This window comes from Mastigoproctus giganteus, chromosome 4 (genome assembly GCF_048544385.1).
Source record: "Mastigoproctus giganteus isolate SK-2022 chromosome 4, ASM4854438v1, whole genome shotgun sequence".
Classification (NCBI taxonomy): domain Eukaryota; kingdom Metazoa; phylum Arthropoda; class Arachnida; order Uropygi; family Thelyphonidae; genus Mastigoproctus; species Mastigoproctus giganteus.
Window position 1 is genome coordinate 27,980,580 of NC_143578.1, and position 26,918 is coordinate 28,007,497.

General features: G+C 38.5%; 1 protein-coding gene across 1 annotated transcript in view; it reads left to right on the forward strand.

Moving 5' to 3' along the window:
- LOC150086500 (dynein axonemal heavy chain 3-like) overlaps positions 1–26,918 on the forward strand; it is a 544,757-nt gene that overhangs the window by 351,743 nt on the left and 166,096 nt on the right. The window contains exons 56-58 of the mRNA XM_090372184.1: positions 4,075–4,242; positions 16,152–16,369; positions 22,809–23,016. Of these exons, the coding sequence (XP_090228310.1) occupies positions 4,075–4,242; positions 16,152–16,369; positions 22,809–23,016 (594 nt within the window). The remainder of the gene's footprint in view (positions 1–4,074; positions 4,243–16,151; positions 16,370–22,808; positions 23,017–26,918) is intronic.

Below are 26,918 nucleotides of genomic sequence, written 5' to 3' on the forward strand. Positions count from 1 at the left end.
TGATATCCATCTGAGGACCCTGGGTGTGCTAAGTCCATACTCACCAGATGTTAGCCCCTGGGGTTGTGTATATATGCAAAATATCTATACTGAAAGGTAGCAAGTTTGAGGTTCCTTATATTTTTATTGATTAATGCAACCAGAAGAATATGCACACAACTCATTGGAAATATAGATAAATTACATTGGCAACATGGCATGCAACTCATAAGAAATAGTTAAGTTACATATGAAGTATGTGTAGAGAGCATATTACACATATGTAACCCCAGTGGCTCACATCTGGTGAGTATGGGCTTGGCACACCCAGAGTACTGGGTGTGCGAACATCAATTAACCCAAGGCCTTCGACTCCATACCTCATAACTGGCTAATAGAGACCCTAAAGAGCTACAAGGTCAATCCGACAAACTTCCTAGGAGCAACAATGGCGAAATGGAGTACTACCATTAAGGTCGAGAACATCACAACCAGACCAATCCCCATCAGAAGAGAAAAACACTCAACGCGCTATCCACCATTCTTAATGGCAGCAAGTATGGATATAACCTCAAAGAAGGAAGAAAGAACCTGTACACCCTCACTCCCTTAAGTACACGGATGACATCAAGCTCTACGTGGCAACTGGGAAGTAACTGCAGCAACTACTCCGGATCACCGAAAATTCAGCAAGGACATCAGGATGGAATTTGGTCTAGACAAATGCAAGACCCATGCACTGCACCAGGGAAAATTAGTCAGCCGACACTACCAGCTGCTGATTGGTAAAGAGATTGAAGCTATGACAGAAGGAGAGACCTACAAATACGTAGGGATGATGCAGGCTCAGCAGTTAGAACACAAGGAAATCAAGAATTGCCTGACTGAAAAATATCATCAGAGACTCAGAAGCCCGCTGAAAGCAAAATTGAATAGAGGGAACACAATTAAAGCCATAAACACCTATGCAGCTCCAGTACTAACATACTTCTTTGGGGTCATAGATTGGACTAACACCAATCTAGAGGATATCATGCAAAAGACAAGGATGACCAAGAGCCACCAACACCACCCGAAGTCAGCAACGGAGAGACTAACACTAGCTCAGAAAGAGGGAGGAAGGGGCCTGATAGACTTGATAGAGCAACAGAAAACAGTGATAGCTAACCTGAAGGATTACTTCGAGAACAATACAGCACCACTCCACCAGGCCATAAGGAAGATAGATAAGTGGTATACCCCACTCAACCTCTAAGTGAGGAGCTCCCTCCCGCCCAGACAGACAGGAAACGAAGCTAGAAAGATGGACAAAGAAGACACTACAATGACCTCCATCAAGATCACATCGATAACATTGCTTCCAATGCATGGCTCACAAGTGGGATGCTTTTCCCCGAGACTGAAGGATTCATGCTGGCCATCCAAGACCAGGTAATCAATACCAGAAACTATAGAAAATACATCGCAAAGGAGCCCGGAATGTCAGATGACACATGTCGACTATACCACCTGCCTCAGAAACAATCCAATACATCACTGGGGGATTGCAAGGTGATCACCCAGAGTATGCCCGTAGACACGACTATATAGCCAGGATAATACATCAGAAGCTAATGAGGAAATACCAGTTGACCAAAGAAAATGTACCATACTACAAGTACGAACCTCCAGGTAGTACTGGAGACCTGAACGCACGAGTTGTACTGGGACTGCACCATAATAATGGATAAGACCATCCCGCACAACAGACCAGACATAACCCTTGTGGATAAGATGGAAAAGGCTACCTACCTGATTGACATAGTGGTGCCCAACACTAGCAATGTCCAGAAAACCCATGAGGAAAAAATTAGGAAGTACACGAACCTGAGACACGAGGTCAAGCAGATGTGGCATATGCAAGAAGTAACGACCATCCCGATCATTGTGTCAACCACTGATATGGTGCCAAAGACCCTCCCTCTTACGTAGCAGCCTTGCAATAATAGGTCTCCCAGAGAACACCCAAAAGGAACTCCAGAAAGTTGCAATCCTGAACACCTGTAGGATAGTCAGAGAGTTCCTCGACCAACAGTAACACCAGACCTTACAACCACCCTGTGTATTTGGTAGCAGTACCCATCAGAGAGTGGAATCCCCCAATCAGGGAGAAATAATATTAGAGCAACAATAATAATAATAATATTTACCATTCGTAGCATAGACTGCCATATCAGTATCCAATTTCCCTCCACACGTTGTCTAGTGTGGACTGCAGGAAGTTTTATTTTAGCCAGCGAGTTATAAATTACTGGAATAAGTTGCCTTCATGGGTGGTAGAGGCCAACAGTTTGAGGAAATTCAAAGGTCATCTGGATAGTACTTTTGGGTAAGGAAAGCGCATAGGATGATAGGTTTAATTTCCTTTTTTTTTTTATTAATTATTATTATTTAGTTATTTATTTAGTTTATTTTATTTTATTTTTTTTTTGTTTTTATCATTGTTTTGTTCGGATTTTTTTTTTTTTTTTTTTGGCTGGTGCAGCATAAGCCATAGGCTTTCTTGCACCATGCGGCCGTTACTAATACTAATACTAATAGGCTTAATAGAATTCACTGTCATCATGATGCATGCCTTCAGCTCTACAGTGCTCTGCATCACACTTTCAACTTTATGTAATCCCACATAAAATAATTGTGCAGGATAAAATCAAACAATTTTAGTGGTCAGTAGTCTGGCATCCAGGTGTCTAAAAAGGAACAGGCATCATGAGACCAATGAGGAGAGCACTATCCATTGGAATATGAAGTTTGGTTAGTAGTCCTGTAACTGTGGTACCACAAAAAGCTGAACTTTGTTTAAGTATATAGAAGCTGCCACAATTTTTTTCAGAAATAAAATAACCAATAATCCTATTATGCATAAGGTTACACCCAACATTAACTTTTAGACTCTAGACTCTCTTTCAACTTCAGTTGTGACTGTTGACAAACCCACATGTGTTGTTCATTGAGACTGCAGATCACATGAATAGCATAATTTCTTCATTTGTCATGTTCATCCTATTTGAAGTGTTGAACTAGTTAAAGCTTGTATGCATACTGATGCACCCATGTGCACTTGACTTTATACACATTTGAATGTAGCAACTACAATTCAATATGGGCACAGCAGATGGATTTTCTTGAGCATCTTTGGGAGACAGTATGTTGTTGTTGTTTGATTTTTAGGAGCATTAGCAACTAAGGCTATATTGCTCTGGGGATATGCAGTGATCATTCCCTGACCTTTCTGCATCTTCCGTATTTGGTGGTCACAGGCTCGAACCCTGGTCTAATCAAGAAGCATGTACTTTGCACTGCTGCTCCTGCCCACCTGGCTATGGAGGTGCCGGAGACAGTATGCACATGTTCAATGCCCTCTGATGCTCTGAACTTTACACCACCATGTTGTTTCAGGACACTGCTGGCCTTTTGAAATTTTTTCATCCATGCATGCAGTTCTTGGCTCAATAATTGTTTTACAATATATTGTGCAAAATTGTCAATGCACCCACTATGGGGCATTGACAATTTTGCACATCAAATTTTGCTGAATTCATGTTATCTATTTGACAATAGGTAACATCAATTCAGCCATCCATAACACATGGATGGATTTTTTAAGGAATCTCATCATAATTCAATCCAAAATAGAAGGTGCTAAGCTTAGATGTACAATACATTATATCTGCAAGATTTTACATTCCCATCCATATATGTAAAAAAGTTATGATGTTTCAAAGTTGTTATAACTGAGATATCCACTATATCTATTTATGCATCATATTTATTCAAACATATGTCTGTATATGTTTTTGTTTGTTAACTAAAGGATTTTTTTTAAAAAAAATGGTTATTATTGTCACTTATTATTTATCAGAGAATATAACACATCTAAAAATCTCACAGTACAATATTAGTAGAAATATTGTACTTTTAGAGTTAAAGGGCAAAATTTTTTAATATATTTTACTTCAGAAACTAATTTATTCATCAGTATGTTTAAAAATTGGAATTGTTGCTTTATGTCTAACTGCATTATTTTAATTTTATTTTTTTACTTTGTTCACTTAGGTTGTAGGAGCAGATGAAGCTCTTGCCAATAAAGCAGCAGCTGCTTCCCAGGCTATTAAAGATGATTGTGTAAAAGATCTTGCAGAAGCAGTTCCAGCACTTGAAAGTGCTGTTACTGCTTTGAATACTCTTAAACCTGCAGATATTACAGTTGTAAAGTCTATGAAGGTATTTTAATGAAGTATTTTTATTAGCGCATGCTCTCTCTCTCTCTCTCTCTCTCTCTCTGTGTTAGCTTTTTATTATTTTTTTATTTTTATTAACTCTCTCTCTCTCTCTCTCTCTCTCTCTCTCTCTCTCTCTCTCTCTCTCTCTCTCTCTCTCTCTCTGTGTGTGTGTGTGTGTGTTTAATCAATTTAAATATTTAATCAATCTGATGCCTTGTTTTATGATCAGGAGATTTCCATGTGCTTGAAGATTTTCATAATAAACGTCCATACCTTCATCTGTGGATGTTGATGTTGGTGCATATGCAACTAAAACTATGAGATTTACTGGCTAGTTCTGATGTCTAACCGTCATTATTCTACTATTAATAGGATTGTATCCAAGAAGAGACCTTGAACATTCCTTATTCAAAATGACAGTGACACCATGTCCTTTTATGTGGTCACTTTCAGAAAAAACAACCAAAAACCTATTTCTAGTTTTGAAATGACCTTGTATTGTCCACATGACTTCAGTTTCTCCTAAATTGTCAATTTTATACCTATCCATTTCATTGATGACCATATCCATCTTGCCTTCTTTTAAACTTTTTACATTCCATGTGGCCACGTTTACCCTCTCCTTTCTTAAATTTAATTTTGCAGGGCATACAGTGGCATCTGGGATCTAGTTAACAGCAGTTTTTGTTGTGGCCTCTGCAGCATCAGATAATGTGGTGGTATACCATTGCCTACCATATGGCTGATTTTGAAATAGGCTGGCTTTAATCATAGATAAAGTCATCATGTATCGCACTGCTATACATGCTTCAATTTAAATATTCATTTAAATGTGTCAGCTGTTGGCAGAACTTATCAACATTGCACATGCTTTTTTTAAAAAATATTGCATTAAGAGCCTTGCCCATAAGGAAAAACCAGCTCTGGTAGCATCCAGCAAAATGGTTTTGTAATTTTTTTAATGGTTTTTAAATTTATGTAATTTTAGCTAATTTATTGATAGAGTTTCCTCCATATTAAATTAAAGATTCTTTTTAGACTTTTTATTTTTGTTTATGTGATTCTTTTGAGTAAGTTATCTTCTATTCATTATTAGTCTTCTTTTGGAACATGATTTTGTATTCATTTACTTTTTGGTTTAATAATGTAAGTCCAGTTACTATAGTTACATGTATTAGCATTTATGTGTTGGATACTTTAAATAGAAATCACTTTTTCAGTTTTTTTTTTCTTTTTTTGTCAGTATCTAGTTCATTTTAATTGTATATGTTAGTAGTTGCAAAAAAAACAGGATTGATATTTTGGTTCCAAAAAATTTGTGCAGGAAGCTGAATCAGTGTGCTAAGTAACCTTTTTTTTTTTTTTTTTTTTTTAATTCTATTATTAACCTATTATGTTCAGTTAAAACTCACAAAGGGTATTTAGCCTCTCAATCTGTATGTCATTATGCATCTTGTTCACAGCTGTAAATAGTTGCATATTATTGATTATTGTGCATTCCTATTAATTCTTATTTTGTATTTCTACATACAAGTGAACGTTTCAGCACTTTTGTATACATGTTTCAATTTAAATATTCGTTTGAATGTTTGCAGGGCTTGATCGACATTCAGATGCCTTTTTTTTTTTTTTTTTTTTTTTAATATTTCCTTGTCAATAAGGAAAAAACCAGCTGTGGTAGCATCTAGCAAAATGTTGTGTAATTTTTTTAATGGTTTTTAAATTTATCATTTAATTTTGGATAATTTATTAATGCACTTTTTCCTCCATATTAAATTAGAGATTCTTTTTTGACTTTTTATTTTTCAACTAAATGTGATGTATGCATTATTCCAAATAAATAAATAAATAAAAAGTTTTTTTATATCTTGAATTATAGCAATTCTTCTAAAGTTAAGGAGCATCCTATTGAATCAAGCTGTGTTATGCCTTTATTATTGTCACAAGAATATTTTGTCAACGTTTTCATGATGTTTGTTTAAAAATTGATTTCATTCATTTGCAGCTAGTACATTTGATAAAAGCGCAGGCTACAAAGGTTAAAAGCACAGAATTTTAACAAATACTATACTTTTCTAAGGTTCCACAACAGTTCAGTGCAGGACAATTTGTTCTATGACAATTCAGTGCATGATAGTTTGTTGTATGTGTCAGTTTGGTGTATGACTCATTGCATGACAGTTCTCTGTATGTGACAATTTGGAGGGTGTATCACTTCACTGAACTCTATGCAAGAATTCAGAGCAAAATTGAAAATGCAAACTTTTAACAGTGTCAAGAGGGTAAGCCTGTGTCAAGGCTTACAATCTTCCAAGCAGCCTAGACTGGTTGAGGGCCAAATAATCACACTGCCTATGAACAGTATTAGTTTGATACTTTTACACAAAATAAAAAGATAATATACATGAGGGCTGTTTAATAAAGAATGAGCATAATTTTTCATGAAAAACTGTACTGCTTGCTATTTCCAGCTGAGCTGCAGAATTTAAGGACAAACCAAGTTGCATTACATAGCAACTGACTCATGCACAAGGTGTTACCTTGGCGGTCAAGTCCTGTTCAGTTTTGCCTATGTAACAATAGATGTGACACATGAGGAACAGTATGCTGCTTTCAAATTTTGTTTCCATCCCAAAAAAACATCAGCATGTATATGAAATGTTAATAGAGACTTAAGGTAAATCTACATTTCCATATAGCACAGCTCGTAGGAAGTTTAGCATTAGCATTAGCATTAGTAGAGGCATTTGATGCAAGAAAGCAAGCTTATGCAGCATCAGCCAAAAAAAAAAAAAAAACCACTTCCACTTCACCCCTCTGTTCATTCAAAATACCTGTCCAGCTGAGCCTTAAACTTATTTAGGCTATCAACCTCCACGACAAGGGATGGAAGTCTGTTCCACCAACCAATCACCCACTGGCTAAAGGCAAATTTCCGCACGTCTATCCTACATCTGTCTTTCCTCAATTTGAATTTATGCCCTCTCAGGTGATTATTCTGAGCTAGAGGAAGAATCCCATCAGCATTGAGCATGCTCAAATCATTCAGGGCTTTATACACCTCTATCAGATCACCTCGCTGGTGCCTAGTCTCCAGACACTGTAATTTGCAAAACTTAAGCCTTTCTTCGTAAGAGCACCCCTTTGTTCCATTCACTAATCTTGTTGCCCTTCTCTGTACTCGTTCCAGCAGCTCTACATCCTTCTTGAAATGAGGCCTCCAGACCTGTATACAGTACTCTACGTGTGGCCTTATACAAGGGAATAATCACCTCCTTATCCCTGCTGGAAAAATTCCTGTATATCATTGACAATACTCCATGAGCTACTCTTGCAGCCCATCTGCACTGCTCAGAGAACTTCATATCTGCCTGCACAACCACCCCCAAGTCCCTTTCATTCTCTACCACTGTCAGTGTAGTACCACAGAGTTGATACACGGCGCCTCCGTAGCCAGGTGGGAAGGAGCAGCAGTGCGTAGCACACGCTTCTTGATTAGACCGGGGTTCGAGCCCGTCACCACCAAATACGGAGGATGCGGAAAGGTCAGGGAATGACCACCGCATATTCCCGGAGCAATATGGCCTTAGTTGCTAATGCTACTAAAAACCACAATAACAATAACAGAGTTGATACGTTGCTCTGGGGTTGCTATTTCCCATGTGTAGTACTTTACATTTGTCAATGTTAAACTTCATTTGCCACCTCTCAGCCCATCTGCTCAACCTTTCCAGATCCTGTTGCAGCAGCATAGTGTCAGTAGTGTCCTTGACAACCCCGCCAACCTTTGTATCGTCTGCAAACTTGGACATTAAGCTTGATATACCATCATCAATATCATTTATAAATACAGAAAACAATAATGGACCCAACACTGAGCCCTGAGGGACTCCACTAATAACATTAGTCCACGATGAGCAGTGTCCATTGTTTACCACTCTCTGTCTTCTCCCCCTCAACCACCCCTTTATCCATAGCAGCAATTTGCCTCCAATGTTACACTGCTCCAATTTGTATAGCAGTCTGCCATGTGCAACAGTATCAAAAGCCTTTCTAAGATCCAAGTATATAATATCAAAGCTATTCCCTGCATCCAGTTCTTTTGTGACTGCATCATAGTATCCAATCAAATTGGTCAGGCAAGACTTCCCCTTAACAAAACCATGCTGTGTCTGAGATATAATTGAAGTCTTGTCTAAATGATCCTACAGTGCTTCTTTAACCAGTGCCTCCATTAATTTTCCTGGAACAGAATTTAAGCTCACAGGTCTATAATTACTTGTGTCAGCCTTTGATCCTCCTTTGTGAATTGGGGTCACATTTGCACATTTCCAGTCTATGGGTACCTCCCCTGAGTCCAAGGAAGCTCTCATAATTATGGCTAAGGGTTTGCTTACTTCCTTTGCTGCCTCCTTTAATATAATTGGATAGATCCCATCCACCCCGGGTGCCTTTCTTGTGTTTATCTTCAACAATTTCTCCTCCACTTTACTCTCAGTTATTTCAAGATTCTGTAGCTTACTGCTAGAGTTGAATACACTTCTGGCATTCCCCTCGCTGAATAACTCCTCATGTGTGAATGTCGATGCAAAATATTCATTTAGTTTGTTAGCTACCTGAGCAGGATCATCAACAGTTGACCCATCAATATCAAGTGGATCAATCTGATTCATCCTCTTCCTTCTAGAGTTTACATAAGTAAAGAACTCTTTGCTGTTTTTCTTTGCATCCCTTGCCAAGGATTTCTCGTAATCTGCCTTCGCCTGCCTAACCTCCTTTGTAACTTGGTTGCATATCAACTTGTATCTATCATAGGCTTCTGTGTCATGTGTTAATTTGTAAGTATCCCATGCATTTTTCTTCTCTGCCACATGCCTCATTAGTTCATCTGACATCCATTTTGGCCTAAACCTTGAACAATATTTCTTAGTTGGTATGTAAAGCCTAGTAGCTTCCAAGATAAGTTCTTTGAATGCTTCCCATTTTGAGTTTGCTGTTGGTAACATCATCAGTTGGTCCCACTGTATAGAATTTAAATACTGTCTCAGTCCATCGTAGTCACCTTTACGGAAGCAATAACCCTTCCCTTTACCCCTAATGGTAGTTACCTCTTTGAGTAAATCCCACTTCAGCACACTGTGATGACTGCCACCTAGTGGTTCATTTATCTGCAGATTCTTAATGCATGAAGAATCACTGCTGATAATCAAATCAAGAGTATTACTCCCTCTAGTTGCCTCCCGAACATGCTGATGTAGAAAACAATCATCCAATAAATCCACAAAAGCCCTGCTAGTATGTGAGTGACCAGCTCCCAAATTCCAGTCAATATCTGGGAAATTAAAATCTCCCATTATAAGACTCTCTGATTTACTGGCCCACTCTATTTCCCTGTACAGTTTCTTATTATACTCATCATAGTCATTAGGCCTATAGCACACTCCTACTCCCAATTTTGATCTCCCAATGCTTATGTCACACCAAACTGACTCAACACTGCACTGTCCAGCGATGTTGACTGGCTTCACTTCCTTGGTTTTTATGTGTTTCTTAACTAATAGCATAACCCCTTCCCCCTTCCTATCCTCTCTATCCTTTCTGTAGACGTTGTACTCCCCAAATTCCAGTTCTGCATCTCTTATATCTGTGTGACACCACGTCTCTGATATCCCAACAATATCTGCCTTTGATGTTTTGAGCAATACCTCAAATTCATCAAATTTGTTTACTAAACTCCTAGCATTGGTGTACACGCAAGTATACCTGCACCTGTTTCTATTCTTAGCTACCCTAACACAACCCATGTGTTTACTTGTACCGCAATGGCTCCCAGCAGTCTCTGAAATATCAAGCATCTTGTTTTTCAGGCTTCTGCTCATTCTAATAGAAGCAGTGCAAGAATCTCTTTCACCTCTGCCAGTGGTTACTGTCAATCTATTGGTCTTTGTCTTCCCCCAAGCTAGCAGTTTTCCCGACCCACCTAACACTGCCTCAATAGCATCAGCAGTGTTAGGTGGGTGGCGCATTATAGCCTTAGTAGCTAATGTGCCAATAAAACCAAAACAAACAAACAAACAAAGTGTTAGGTGGGTCGGAAAACTAGTTTATAATGTTTAAAGATGGATGTGAGTCACTCTCAAAAATTGGCAGTCCTGGAGCTTCAACTACTGCTGTCCCACAGAAACCATAAACACTGCTTCTGTAATCATGAGAGAAGATTGTCATATAACAGTAAAGCAACTGGCAGAGATGTTGAGAATATCAGTAGAAAGCATGCACAGTATTCTCCATGACCATTTATAGATGACATGTATTTGTGCACTCTGAGTTCCAAGACTACTCACATCTGAGCAACAGCAAGTTCACATGGGTGTTTGTCGGGAGCTGCAATGGATGGTTACTAAACATGATAAGGCACTGCACAAGGTGATAATGATGGACGAGACATAGCTTCATCATCTTGGCCCAGAGAATAAGCAACAAAGCTCTGTTTGGAAGTCTACATCATTGGCAACACTGAAAAAAGTAAACATTGTGGCTTTTGCAGGATGGTTATGATCATCTCTTTTTTTTTTTTTTTTTTTTTTTGACATTCATGGAATGGTTTAGCAGCATATTGTGTCACATCATATAACCATTACAAGACTATACTGTAGAAATGTACTGCACATTTTGTGGGATCACATTTGTCACAATTGACCACAACTGCACACACAGGTGGGTGGGTGGATGCTACATCATCACAGTGTGAGACCTCATATTGTTCAAGGTTTAGGCCTAAATGGATGTCAGATGAACTAATGAGACATATGGCAGAGAAGAAAAATGCATGGGATACATACAAATTAACACATGACACAGAAGCCTATGATAGATACAAGTTGATCTGTAACCAAGTTACAAAGGAGGTTAGGCAGGCGAAGGCAGATTATGAGAAATATTTGGCAAGGGATGCAAAGAAAAACAGCAAAGAGTTCTTTACTTATGTAAACTCTAGAAGGAAGGGGATGAATCAGATTGGTCCACTTGATATCGATGGGTCAACTGTTGATGATCCTGCTGAGGTAGCTAACAAACTAAATGAATATTTTGCATCAACGTTCACACATGAGGAGTTATTCAGCAAGGGGAATGCCAGAAGTGTATTCAACTCTGGCAGTAAGCTAGATAATCTTGTAATAACTGAGAGTAAAGTGGAGGAGAAATTGTTGAAGATAAACACAAGAAAGGCACCTGGGATGGATGGGAGCTATCCCGTTATATTAAAGGAGGTAAGCAAACCCTTAGCCATAATTATGAGAGCTTCCTTGGACTCAGGGGAGGTATCCATAGACTGGAGATGTGCAAATGTGACCCCAATTCACAATGGAGGATCAAAGGCTGACACAAGCTATTATATAGACTTGTGAGTTTAACTTCTGTTCCAGGAAAATTAATGGAGACACTGATTAAAGAAGCGCTGCAAGATCATCTAGACAACACTTCAGTTAAAACTCGGACACAGCATGGTTTTGTTAAGGGGAAGTCTTGCCTGACCAATTTGATTGTCACAAAAGAACTGAATGCAGGGAATAACTTTGATATTATATACTTGGATCTTAGAAAGGCTTTTGATACTGTTGCACATGGAAGACTGCTGCACAAATTGGAGCACTGTGGCATTGGAGGCAAATTGCTGCCATTTATAAAGGGGTTGTTGAGGGAAAGAAGAGAGAGTGGTAATCATTGGACACTGCTCATTGTGGACTAATGTTATCAGTGGAGTCCCTCAGGTTTCATTGTTGGGTCCATTATTTTTTTCTGTATTTATAAATGATATTGATGATGGTATATCAAGCTTAATGTCCAAGTTTGCAGACGATACAAAGGTTGGCGGGGTTGTCAAGGACACTACTGACACTATGCTGCTGCAACAGGATCTGGAAAGGTTGAGCAGCTGGTTTGGGAGGTGGCAAATGAAGTTTAACATTGACAAATATAAAATACTACATATGGGAAACAGCAACCCCTGAGCAACGTATCAACTCTGTGGTACTACACTGACGGTGGTAGAGAATGAAAGGGACCTGGGGGGTGGTTGTGCAGGCAGATATGAAGTTCTCTGAGCAATGCAGACAGTCTGCAAGAGTAGCTCATGGTGTATTGTCAATGATACATAGGAATTTCTTTAGCAAGGATAAGGAGCTGATTATTCCCTTGTATAAGGCAATGGTCAGGCCACACCTAGAGTACTGTATACAGGTCTGGAGGCCTCATTTCAATAAGGATGTAGAGCTGCTGGAACGAGTACAGAGAAGGGCAACAAGATTAGCGAATGGAACAGAGGGGGTGCTCTTACGAAGAAAGGCTTAAGTTTTGCAAATTACAGTGTGTGCAGACTAGGCACCAGTGAGGTGATCTGAAAGAGGTGTATAAAGCCTTGAATGGTTTGAGCATACTCAATGCTGATGAGAGTCTTCCTCTTGCTCAGAATAATCACCTGAGAGGGCATAAATTCAAATTGAGGAAAGACAGATGTAGGATAGACGTGCAGAAATTTGCCTTTAGCTAGTGGGTGGTTGGTTGGTGGAACAGACTTCCATCCCTTGTCGTGGAAGTTGATAACCTAAATAAGTTTAAGGCTCAGCTGGACAGGTATTTCGAATGAACAGAGGGGTGAAGTGGAAGTGGTTTTTTTTTTTGGCTGATGCTGCATAAGCTTGCTTTCTTGCATCAAATGCCTCTACTAATGCTAATGCTAATGCTGCCCTTGAGTACATAGCCAGCATTAATGTCTAATGTGTTCCTTATTCACCCTACAGCTCTGAACTTGCACCCTGTGATTTTTTTTTATTTATTTCCAAAGTTAAAGAAGGGGCTGCAAGGAAAACATTTCCAGTCATCAGAAGAAGTTGTGAGGACATCGGATTCTCAAACACATAAAAAAATGGCTTCTTCCATGTTTTGGAAGAATGGCAGAATCGTTGGAGTAAGTCTATTTCATCAAATGGGGACTACTTTGAAAAGGGCCACCAAAATATGGATGATTAATAAAGGTATGTTGTGAAAAAAATTCGGATCATTCTTTATTGAACAGCCTTCATATATATATTCTTTTCTTTTTTGCTTTATTTCCTAAATTTTTGCATTCCTTCTTTCTAAATGACCAATTGGTTTCCCAAACCTTTTACTTCATTCTTAATTGCTAGTTTCTGTGTTTCTAGTTTCTTAATTGCTAATTTCTTAATTGCTAGTTACTTAATTATTGTCATACACAAAATTGTCACACATGCACTGAATTGTTGCCTTCAGCAACAATCATATTTTTGCATACTTTGAATTGTTATGAATCAAAATGTTACACACACTGAATTTGTTTGTACCCAGTCAAAGTGATCCTCTTTTCTAATGGCATGATTCTCTTTGCAGCAAAAATGTGCACAATTGCAACTAAATGTTAATTATTTACAGAAAAAAGTAAAAACAGAAAGTTATCTCAAATTACAAAGTTTAGTCCAGCTATATAAACTTTCCCATATTACAACTACATAAACTTGTTTAGATTTTATTTTTAAAAAAATAAAATCTTTGAAAAATGAAAATGTTATAAAAAAAAACCTAAAAAACATGTCAAATTACATCATAAATGGTTAAAATTAAAACAAGACACGCATGCATGTACGTACACAGGAAAAAATACGTTATTGTTATAATTTATAATGTTCATTACAGCTAAAAGTCGTATATTTATACATATGTATTTCAATCATTATTACTGTAGAATTTCCCTAGGGCTCTTATCTGGTAAGTTTGGGCTTGGAAAACCCAGGGTCCTGAGCTGGATATCATCATTCTTCACTTTCTTGGTGATTCCTTTCTACTTCTCTCTCTCTCTCTCTCTCTCTCCTCTCTCTCTCTCTCCTCTCTCTCTCTCTCTCTCTCTCTCAGGGTAACTCGGGAATTTTTTTTGACTGGTTCAGCATAAGCTGTTGTTGTTGTTGTTGGGTTTTTAGGAGCATTAGCAACTAAGGCCATATTGCTCCGGGAATATGCGGTAGTCATTCCCTGACCTTTTCGCATCCTTCGTATTTGGTGGTGACAGGCTCGAACCCCCGGGCTAATCAGCATAAGCCTCAGGCTTCCTTGCATCATAACTAATAATAATAATAATAATATTTAATGTTATTAAGCTGACCACGTTAATAATGCTTGAAATAGTATTATTAGTAATGTGTTTTATAATTACTAATAACGCGATAAGGTGATTTTCTTTACACTGAGATGCCTATGATGCTTTTTTGCAAACTAAGTTTTGGTTTATAGCTGCATACCAAAATGATGCATTTGTACTTATCATCATAAGTTCTCTGCCCTGCCACAAGGCAGAATCATGACAGCTTGTACTCCATCACAGCTCCATCCCTTCCTGTCTCTTGTCTTCTCCATCAGCCCACAATTTGCACTAACATATACACTGAGTGGACAGAAATCATGGGATACCTACATAGTAACAGGTAGGCCCACCTTTCACCCCGGATAAGGGTGGTCACACGGTGAGGCATTGAATCCACTAGTTCACGAAAGCATTCCATGGGTATTTAAATCTGTGCTTGCTGCACCGCTGTTCATAATTCCACCACATTCCTGGGTGGAGGATCCAAAGCTCAAATGGTCCTTTCCACAGCATCCCAAAGATTCTCCACAGAGTTATGTTCAGTGAATGGGGAGGCCATTCCATTGTGGTAAAATCTGTGGACTGCTCTTTGAATCATGTTCTAGTCACCACGGCTCTGTGGGGAGGAGCATTTTCCTGCTGGAAGAATCCATTGCCCTGTGGGTGCACGATGACTATGAAGAGATGCACATGGTCTGCAAGGATGGACACATAATCTGGACCTTCAGAGGTGCATATAGACATAGCAGAGGTCCCAACTTGTGCCAGACCATTACCAACATTCCGCCTGCCTGAACAGTTCCTTGTTGACATGAAAGTGCATAGCTTCATGCAGTAAAAACTGCACGCAAGATATGAAAACTGCACAAAACCTCCCTTCCGCTCAAAATAACTGGAAATGGGACTCATCGGACCAGGAGACCCCGTCTCCAATCATCCAACATCCAGTGCTGATGTTCTTTTGTCCAGTTGAGGCATAGAATCCTATGTCATGGTGTTAGCAATGAGACTCTGTTGAATCGGTAGCTCCCATAACCTGTTGTGGCTAATGATCACCTGATGGTCTTGGTGGAGATGTTTCTGGCACCTCCCTCATTGAAGTCGGCAGTAATTTGTGCCACTGTCGCTCTCTGAAAAAATGCAAGACAGATGCTGATGGCCATGTTCATCCACCGCCTTTCTCTGTCCACAGCGCTGTCCACAATGTGATGTTATTCCAGAAATGGCGTATTCCCAATACACCCTTGATACTGTCAAACAGGGATAGTACCATTTCTGTACCATCTCCACGATAGAGTGACCCATGATGCAGCCCCTATCATCTCTCTTTCAAAGTTGGTTAACTCACAATGTTTATCCATACTGTCATCGAATTACCACCTACGTGAATGCAATGATGCAGTATACCTATATACCTGCCAAGCGGTGGGTTGGTCCACTAGTGAGAGGGATGACACCGTCGCCTTGCTCCGGGAACCAGGTATTCCATGAATTCTGTCCTTTCAGTGTACATATATGTTATATATCTCTCATAGCCTGAACATTATAAGCTGTAAAATTATTTGAACTGTTAATAACTAGTACAAGTGTTTGTAGAAGTTGCTAATATTTCAGATATTTTCTTTTGTTAATTATAACATTTTCAAGTACCCTGTAAAGCAAATTTAAAAAAAAAAAAAACATGTAAAAGCAAATTTAAAAAAAAAACATGTAAAAGCAAATTTAAAAAAAAAACATGTAATTTTCCTTTAATTTAGAATCCTCCTGGTGGGGTGAAGTTGGTCATGGAAACCATCTGCATTATGAAAGGAATCAAGCCTGAACGCAAACCTGATCCTTCAGGATCAGGAAAAAAAATAGAAGATTATTGGGGACCCTCACAGAAACTTCTTGGTGATTTAAAATTCTTAGACAGCCTTCGGGCTTATGATAAGGATAACATTCCAGAAAACACAATCAAAATTATTAGAGAGAGGTAAGTTTAATTTAAATTTTTATGAGTTCTTTATTCACATATTAGATTCTGTTCCTTTTTTTTTAATTCTTTAATTAAAGTTACTAATACTGATAGAATAAATGTAATAAAGGTGACTACAGTCATCTGAGACAGTATTTAAATTCTATACGGTGGGACCAACTGATGTTGTTACCACAGCAACTTCAAAATTGGAAGCATTCAAAGAAATAATTTTGGAAGCTATTAGACTTTTAATACCAACTAAGAAATATTGTTCAAGATTTAGGCCTAAATGGATGTCAGATGAACTAATCAGACATGTGGCAGAGAAGTAAAATGCATGGGATACATAAAAATTAACAGGTGACACAGAAGCCTATGATAGATATAAGCTGGTCTGTAACCAAGTCACAAAGGAAGTTAGGCAGGCAAAGGCAGATTATGAGAAATCTTTGGCAAAGGATGCAAAGAAAAACAGGAAAGAATTCTTTACTTATGAAAACTCTAGAAGGAAAGGGATGAATGAGATTGGTCCACTTGATATCGATGGTTCAATTGTTGATTATCCTGCCCAGGTAGATACATTGACACATGAGGAGTTATTCAGGGAGGGGAATGCCAGAGGTGTATTAAACTCTGGCAGTAATCTAGATAATCTTGTAATAACTCAGAGTAAAGTTGAAGAGAAAGGTGCCTGAGGTGGATGGGATCTATTGAGTTATATTAAAGGAGGCAGCAAAGGAAGTAAGCAAACCCTTAGCCATAATTTTGAGAGCCTCCTTGGACTTAGGGAAGGTACCTATGGACTGGAGGTGTGCAATGTGACCCTAATCCACAAAAGAGGATCAAAGGGAGACACAGGTAATTACAGACCTGTTAGTTTAACTTCTGTTCCAGGGAAATTAATGGAGGCACCGGTTAAAGAAGCATTGCAGGATCATCTAGACAAGACTTCAATTATAGCTCGGAAACAGCATGGGTTTGTTAAGGGGAAGTCTTATCTGACCAGTTTGATTGGATAATGTGATGTTGTCACAAAGGAACTGGATGCAAAGAATAATTTTGATATCATATATATGTTGTTGTTATTTGGTTTTTAGGAGCATTAGCAACTAAGGCCATATTGCTCCGGGAATATGTGGTGGTCATTCCCTGACCTTTCCGCATCCTCCATATTTGGTGGTCAATGGCTCGAACCCTAGTCTAATCAAAATGCATGTGCTATACACTGCTTCTCCTGCCCACCTGGCTACGGAGGCACCTTTGATATCATATATTTGGATCTTAGAAAGACTTTTGATACTGTTGCACATGGAAGACTGCTGCCCAAATTGGAGCAGTGTGGCAGTGAAGGCAAATTGCTGCTATGGATAAAGGGATGGTTGAGTGGGAGAAGACAGAGAGTGGTAATCAATGGACACTTCTCTTCATGGACTAATCTTATTAGTGGAGTTCCCCAGGGTTCAGTGTTGGGTCCATTGTTGTTTTCTGTATTCATTAATGATATTGATGATGGTATATCAGGCTTAATGTCCAAGTTTGCAGATGATATGACGATCGGGAGAGTTGTTAATGACACTAATGACAGTACGCTGTTGCAACAGGATCTAGAAAAAGTTTAGCAGATGGGCTGAGAGGTGGCAAATGAAGTTTAACATTGACAAATGTTAAGTACTCCATATGGGAAGCAGTAACCTCAGAGTAATGTATCAAATGTGTGGTACTACACTGACAGTGGTAGAGAGTGAAAAGGACCTGGGGGTAATTGTGCAGGCAGATATGAAGTTTTCTGAGCAGTGCAGATGGTCTGCAAGGGTAGCTCATGGTGTCTTGTCAATGATATAGAGGAATTTTTCCAATGGTCAGGCCACACCTTGAGTACTGTATACAGGTCTGTAGGCCTAATTTTAAGAAGGATGTGTTGCTGTTGGAAAGAGTACAGAGAAGGGCAACAAGATTATTGAATGGAACAAAGGGTTGCTCTTACAAAGAAAAGGTGCCTGCGTAGCCAGGTGGGCAGGAGCAGTGCATAGCACATGCTTCTTGATTAGACCGAAGTTCGAGCCTGTGAGCACCAAATACGGAGGATGCAGAAAGGTCAGGGAATGACCACCACATATCCCCGGAGTAATATGGCTTAAGTTTTGCAAATTACAGTGTCCGGAGTCTAGGCACCTGCGAGATGATCCAGCTGAGGTGTATAAAGCCTTGAATGGTTTGAGCATGCTCAGTACTAATAGGATTCTTCCTCTTGCTAAGAATAATCACCTAAGAGGGCATAAATTCAAATTGAGGAAAGACAGTTTTAGGATAGATGTGCGGAAGTTTGCCTTTAGCCAGCGGGTGTTTGATTGCTGGAGCAAACTTACATCTGTCGTTGTAGAAGTTGATAGCTTAAATAGATTCAAGGCAGAACTAGACAAACATTTGAAGTGAGTGGATGGATGAAATAGGTGTTGTTTTTTTTTTTTTTTTTTTTTTTGGCTGATGTTATATAAGTTTTCTTTCTTTCATAATGTGCCTTTGCTAATGCTAATACTAATATGAAAACTTTAAATCAATTAGATTTAAAGCCTTGTGAAAACCTTACACTTCATCTTGTATATGTGGAAAACTTGTATTTTTAGTCTGAAATTATTAATTGTTTGTTAGTTTCTATCATATTCCTTTCATTAGCCCTTATCCCTGAATAACTATTTGCATCTTTGCATACCTAGTAGCATTTTTCATTAACCAAGTTCTCCCATTACACGAGACAATGAAGAACTATTAGAGTTGAAGAAATCAACCATTATCTACTCCGCAAGGAAGCACCAAGCCTGCCCATAAGTTAAGACGTTGGCTGCATACATTGCTGATACAGGCACTCCCCGACTTATATAATATGCTGTCACCCCTCTCACTTGACCTGAGTAAATTCGACTTTACGTAAGTTTTGCCAGCAGATGGAAAAGCATTTTGCATCCCATAGGAATAAATGGAGGTATTGGGAAAACATCACAATGCAAACCCAATAACACATTGTTATTTTGGTAATTCGTTCTAAGACCTTGGAAGTTTATTTCACTACGCTTTCATCGTTATCATATGTTCTGTTATAAGAATCAGTTTTGAACACCTTTGTTGATATTTTTCTAAAAACATTTCTGGAGGTCATGACCATAAAATAGTAAAAACTATTTGCACTTTCCGATTTATTGGACTTTTCTGTTAGTGCATCTAATTATAAACATGTAGTAAACTCAATCTTATTGCATTTGTGAAAATCCCAATAACTGGAATTGTGGGTTTTTATGTTATTATGGTGAAATGCATTCCCCTTCACTGAAATCTTCAATAATACACTGGTGAGAAAAATTTAAGGACCAGTCAGGTTTTCACCTGTAGCTTCTCATAGGAGTGGCCTGGATATGGGAAGAGCATACCATAGGAACCTCATGAGGTACAGAAATGATGAAGGAAACAACACCAACTCAACAACGGAAACAAAACAGTACAGAGGGACTTTCAAAAATGGCAACATAGCACTGGCTGCCATGATACAGATGCATCGCTGCCAAAGATGGAACAAAGAGAAGAGGTGGTCCTCAGTAGGAGATATGGCCACCCCTAATGTTGATGCAGGCTTTGCACCGCCTGTTCATACTTAGAACAATGTTGTTGATAAGTTCTTGCGGTAACATCGTCCATTCCTCTGTCAGCGCCATCTTCAGCTGGCAAACATTTTCTGGTGGGTGTGAACATGCTGCTAAGCATCTCCCCAGAATGTCCCATATGTGTTTGATGGGATTTAGATTGGTGGAACGGGCAGGCCAATCCATACAAACAATGTCACTTTCCAAAAGCATATCAACAGCTGCAGTGCAATGGGGTGTGGCGTTATCGTCCATAAACACGAACTCGGGGCCAATGGCACCTCGGAACAGATGCACATGGGGAAAGATTACCTCAGTACAGTAGCATGCACCAGTTACAGTCCCACCTTCCAATATCTGGGGTTATGTACATTCATCGAAGATAACACCTCCCCAGAAGAGAACACCTCGACCACATATCGATCCCTTTCAGTGATGTTTGTGGAGTGATACCGTGTGCCAGATTAGCTGACATCCAGAATCACTGCTGAGACTGAATCTACTCTAATCAGTAAAGAGTACCTTAAGTAAAGATTTTGTGGTTGTAACCTTTAGAAATAGTGTTGGTCCTTAAGTTTTGCACACCAGTGTATAAAAAAACATAAATAAGTTTTCAGAATCTTCTCTTCATTTCCATTTACTTATTACAGTGATGAATGGAAAGCAACCAACGGAAAGTGCAAGTTGTGGCAGTGTTAGGAAACCAAACAAAATTGATTTAGAAATTAAGATGAAAATTATTAAGAAGTAAGAAGCAGAACAAAGTTTGGCATCTATTGCATGGGAATTAGGTCTTGCTGCTTCAACAGTGAATGCTATTTTACAGGACAGTGAGCATATAAAATAACATATTAAAAGATCAATGCATTTAAGATCAATAGTGATCACAAAGCAGCAGCATTCAGGTGCTGTATTGAAGATGGGAAAGCTATTAATAATATGGATGTAAAAGCAGATTCAGAAGCGAGTCCCCATGAGCCTAATGGCCATTCAAGCAAAAGCAAGAAGTATTTATGAAGATATTAAGGATAAGTATGTTGAACCCCCAAGCCAAGTTTGCAGCAAGCAATGGGTGGTTTAATAGGTTCAAGCATCGCGCTGGTTTCCACAATGTATGCAATGAAGTCACCAGTGCCAATTCTGCAACAGCAGAGAAATTTTGTGATGTGTTGGAAAAAACCCCTTCTAAATTTCCACAGCCCTCAACCTTTGCAGCAGGCGCCTCCGTAGCCAAGTGGGCAGGAGCAGCAGTTCATAACGCATGCTTCTTGATTAGACTGGGGTTCGAGCCCATGACCACCAAATATGGATGATGTGGAAAGGTCAGGGAATGACCACCGCATATCCCCGGAGCAATATGGCCTTAGCTGCTAATGCTCCTAAAAACCAAATAACAAACAACAAACGAACCTCTGCAGCGGCATACTTATCAGCTGGAGATGTTGATTCTGGCAACAATGCTCGAAAGGTAAAATTTTCTGAATTATGCCTATCCCCTCCCTTTTTTGTAATTTTATAATTTTGAAATTTTTGTAATTGCACACGTTTGTAATTTTTCCTATGCATGAGATAACAAAAATTGAATAAATAATTCTATTTACATGTTCGTCGAACATTTCTTTTTTACTTCAATCAAATTCAGCTAGCATAGTTGCGAGTGCTGCATAAGCATTTAGGGAAAGTCTGACTTACATAAAATTCAACTTACATAGAGTTCCACGGAATGCAGCCCTTACGTAAGTCAGGGAGTGCCTGTATACTCAATATCTGGGAAGGTGACAGAGTACATAGATTCTTCCCACCTCCTATACTTCCTGCACCCCATCATCTATTTCAAAGTGGAAATGAAGAAAATCAGACTGTTTCATACCTTTTCATGATATCCAAGTATACAAAAACAAAATACTATATAAAACTTCCTCTGCATCATTATATACAGAAAGCCAATAAATACAGAGAGGATCTTCTCCAATAGTCATCTCAAACCACTCATACATAACAAAAGCCAGAATAATTACTTCCCTCAACTATAAAGCCTTTCTTATTTGGCAAATAAGAAAGGCTTTATAGGTGAGGGAATTTCTTTTAATCTGGTATCCATAAAAATCAACCTGTATCAATAAAGAACAACCAGTACTCCTACAAGTTTCTAGACTGACTGTTAGAAAAAAGAAAACAGGCTCTTGCTTTATCAAAGAAACTAAATTCTGGATGCATCTTTAGTCACATGACATGTATCAGTGACCATAAATTTAAATTGAGGGAGATTATTGCAGAATTGAAAAATTTCCTGTAGTTAAAGAGCGAGTGACTGTTGGAATAAACTCCCACTTACCCTTATGGAAGTTGGAAGTTTATCTAAATTTAAAGAGGCATTGGACAAATATTTTAAAGATATAGGTAAATCTATTGAATGAGGGCAACACTGGTTACACCTTTTTTTGTCATATGATACATAAATTTGCTTTCTTTCATCAATTTGTCTATAATAATGAAAAAGTGTTTATCTTCCTTGCTATTCCTACCTAGGGTTGGGTCAGGTGAATTTCCATCTTTTTCTATCTTATCATCTGTTATTCTCTCCCACTCAATTCCCTTCATTTCCAAATCTTCCCTAACTGATCTCTCCATCTTTTGAAAAAACAAAGTTCAGCACTTTTATTTGCTTATAATCAGGGTCTCAGTAAAAACGAGTCTTTGGGTTGATAATGGGTTAATAATTTGGGTTGATAATGTAACCCAAATTATTCAGTGCTTTAAGATTTTATTTTATTACCAATTACCAATGTAAACATATTTATTTTTTCATTCTTTTCCTACAGATATATTTCAAATCCAGATTTTGATCCAGCAGTAATAACAAAAGTTTCACTAGCATGTGAAGGACTGTGCAGGTGGGTTCGAGCTATGGATGTTTATGACAGAGTAGCCAAAGTTGTGGCTCCCAAAAAACTTAAATTGGCAGAAGCAGAATCAGAACTTGCCAGACAGATGGAAAGGCTTGATGAAAAGAAAAAGCAGTTGCAAGAGGTGAGAATAAAGTATATTCCAGATCTTCCTATTATACAGAGCTTGACAAATTTAAATATATATATATATTCAGTAAAATTATATATATTATCAATGACATTTTTATGATAATTATTTGAATTTATATTTGTTATTAATGGAAATGACAAAGCGGAATATACTGCTTACCAAAATTATTTAAAAAATACTCATCATCATCTTCAGCCATTGTTGATCCACTGCAGGATGAAGGCCTCCTCAACAAGTTTCCAGCAATTGTGGTCTTGTGCTTTCTGTACACCAGCAAAAATTACAATTTCATTGATCAATTAATTTTAAAAAATACTCATACCACAGTTTAATTTCTGAAAATGCTTATTTTTGCATAGGATTCACAGGCATAAAATAGTGTTTTAAGACCAATGAGAAAATGCTGAAAAAGTCCTTTTTCAAGGACTTTTTCAGCATTTGGCTGATGCTGCGAAAGCAAGCTTATGCAGCATCAGCCAAAAAAAAAAAAAAAAAACCACTTCCACTTCACCCCTCTGTTCGTTCGAAATACCTGTCCAGCTGAGCCTTAAACTTATTTAGGCTATCAACTTTCACGACAAGAAATGGAAGTCTGTTCAACCAACCACCCGCTGGCTAAAGGCAAATTTCCGCATGTCTGTCCTACATCTGTCTTTCCTCAATTTGAATTTATGCCCTCTCAGGTGATTATTCTGAGCAAGAGGAAGAATCCCATCAGCATTGAGCATGCTCAAACCATTCAAAGCTTTATACACCTCAATCAGATCACCTCGCAGGTGCCTAGTCTCCAGACACTGTAATTTGCAAAATTTAAGCCTTTCTTCGTAAGAGCATCCCTTTGTTCCATTCACTAATCTTGTTGCCCTTCTCTGTACTCGTTCCAACAGTTCTACATCCTTCTTAAAATTAGGCCTCCAGACCTGTATACAGCACTCAAGGTGCGGCCTGACTATGCCTTATACAAAGGGATAATCACCTCCAAGGGGATTATCCCTGCTAGAAAAACTCCTGTATATCATTGACAAGACACTATGAGCTACTCTTGCAGACCATCTACACTGCTCAGAAAACTTCATATCTGCTTGCACAATTACCCCCAGGGTCCTTTTCATTCTCTACCACTGTCAGTGTAAGAGTCGAATAAATGAGATGAGAGCTAGAAGAATGAATAAAAGTGTAAGCATGTGAAAAAAAGAACACAAACCATAAATGCTACAGTTAAGTACACACTAACCCTAGTTTTAATTAGTATTTAAATTTACACTACACATCATTGCGTCCCCTCCTGGTATGTGAGAAAAAGATTAATGAGTTGAGTGAAAAAAAAAAAAAAAAAAAAATATATATATATATATATATATATATATATGTATATTATAATTAATATGATAAATAAAAGTAAAGATGGCAGTTCGAAACTCCGGAAAGCTTAAAAAATTACATCAAAACGTGAAAAGAAAGTTACGATAGCCTACATCAGATAAAGGCGGGAAAAATTTGCTAAAAACAGTACTCCGAAACGGGGAAGAAAATATGAAATTAATAAATAATGAAATCTGATGGCAGCAAAGTAAATATTGATGCTAAATCAGGTATTTCATCGGGGGACTACACCTGACATAGCATCAACGGACTGCGTTCCCCGATGAAATACCTGATTTAGCATCAATATTTACTTTGCTGCCATCAGATTTCATTATTTATTAATTTCATATTTTCTTCCCCGTTTCGGAGTACTGTTTTTAGCAAATTTTTCCCGCCTTTATCTGATGTAGGCTATCGTAACTTTCTTTTGACGTTTTGATGTAATTTTTTAAGCTTTCCGGAGTTTCGAACTGCCATCTTTACTTTTATTTATCATATTAATTATAATATACATATATTTACATTTGCATCCGTTGCTGCTGCTTTGCGCGCTTCGGTGCATTTGCCATATCCAGTTTATTTAACTCTCTGATGTTTTCTGTTTTTACTCTTTAATACAATATTTTATATATTATATTATTATATATATATATAAAAAAAAAACTTAGAAAAAAAATTATAAAATAAGAAAAAAGTATTAAAAAAAATAAATAAATAAAAAAAAGAAGAAAAAAAAGAAAAGAATGCAAGTAGAGTGAGAATGCAGGTTATGAATGAAGTAAATGTGTCTCTCCCCCACCCCCTCGCCTGTTGTGTTCCCCACTGCCAGCTAACATATCCCACCCCCGGAATGGGATGGGCAGCTTGACCTTCATACCGGATTTGACACTGCTGGGACATGACACCGACGAAGGCATTCTGCAGCTTTGCTGCCAACACACCATTGGCAATCTGAACTGGGTACTCTAACCTGGCTCCCTTTAAAATGCCATCCCCAGGCAGGGGAGGGAGGAGATGGATCTCTGTCTCCTCTCCTCCCTGCCTACCCCCCCATACTTCGCCTGGTGGGGCTCAGTCTCCCCCTCTCTCACTAAATCGACCGAGTACACCATTAACAATGCCCCCAAATTCTAATCAGTGTCTAAATCCTACCGACTTCGTGTAAATCTCTAAGACAACTAACACTATTAGCTTTTATCTAGCATATAGCCTCACATGTCTAAATTTAATAACATCAAAATTTTGCCCGACCTATTAGGAAATGACCACCGCATATCCCGGAGCAATATGGTCTTAGTTATTGCTAATGCTCCTAAAAACCAAATAACAACAACATCAACCGCAACCAGCGATTTCCTAACAGCAATTCCATTAAGCATTAATGTCAAATGCATATATTTTTTTTTATAGGTCCTAGCCACTGAAATCTCAGGAAAATAGGTGGCAGGACCTGCCAGAGCAATTTGTTATGATACTGGATACACCTGGCTAGCCTCCACATGGCAAGGTATGGGCAACGTCAGGCCCCACTAGGGACAAACAATGGGCACAACATATCACACTGCACAGACATGGCCCACACACTTTCAAGTCTCTGGCTTGACAGTGTACTGTCCTCGATACAGCAAAACACACACGGAGATGGGAGAAATCCCAGGTGCCATCTGACACGAACATACCTTATATCTTATACCTTGTCAGTGTAGTACCACAGAGTTGATATATCACTCTGTGGAGTTACTGCTTCCCATATATAGTACTTTACATTTGTCAATGTTAAACTTCATTTGCCACCTCATAGTCCGTCTGCTCAACTTTTCTAGATCCTTTTGCAGCAGCGTACTGTCATTAGTGTCCTTAACAACCCTGACAACCTTCTTATCATCTACAAACTTGGACATTAAATTGGATATACATCATCAATATCATTTATAAATACAGAAAACAACAATGGACCCAACACTGAACGCTGAGGGAATCCACTAATAACATTAGTCCTCGATGAGCAGTGTCCATTGATTAACACTCTCTGTCTTCTTCCACTCGACCATCCCTTTATCCATAGCAGCAATTTGCCTCCAATGCCACACTGCTCCAATTTGTGCAGCAGTCTTCAGGTGCAACAGTATCAAAAGCCTTTCTAAGATCCAAATACATGATATCAAAGTTATTCCCTGCATCCATTTCCTTTGTGACCACATCATAGTAACCAATCAAATTGGTCAGGCAAGACTTTCCCTTAACAAAACCAGGCTGTGTCCGAGCTATAACTGAAGTCTTATCTAGATGATCCTGCAGTGCTTCTTTAACCAGTGCCTCCATTAATTTTCCTGGAACAGAAGTTAAACTAACAGGTCTATAATTACTTGTGTCGCCCTGTGATCCTCCTTTGTGAATTGGGGTCACATCTTCACATCTCCAGTCCATGGGTACCTCCCTTGAGTAAAAAGAAGCTCTCATAATTATGGTGAAGGGTTTGCTTAATTCCTTTGCTGCCTCCTTTAATATAACTGGATAGATCCTGTCCA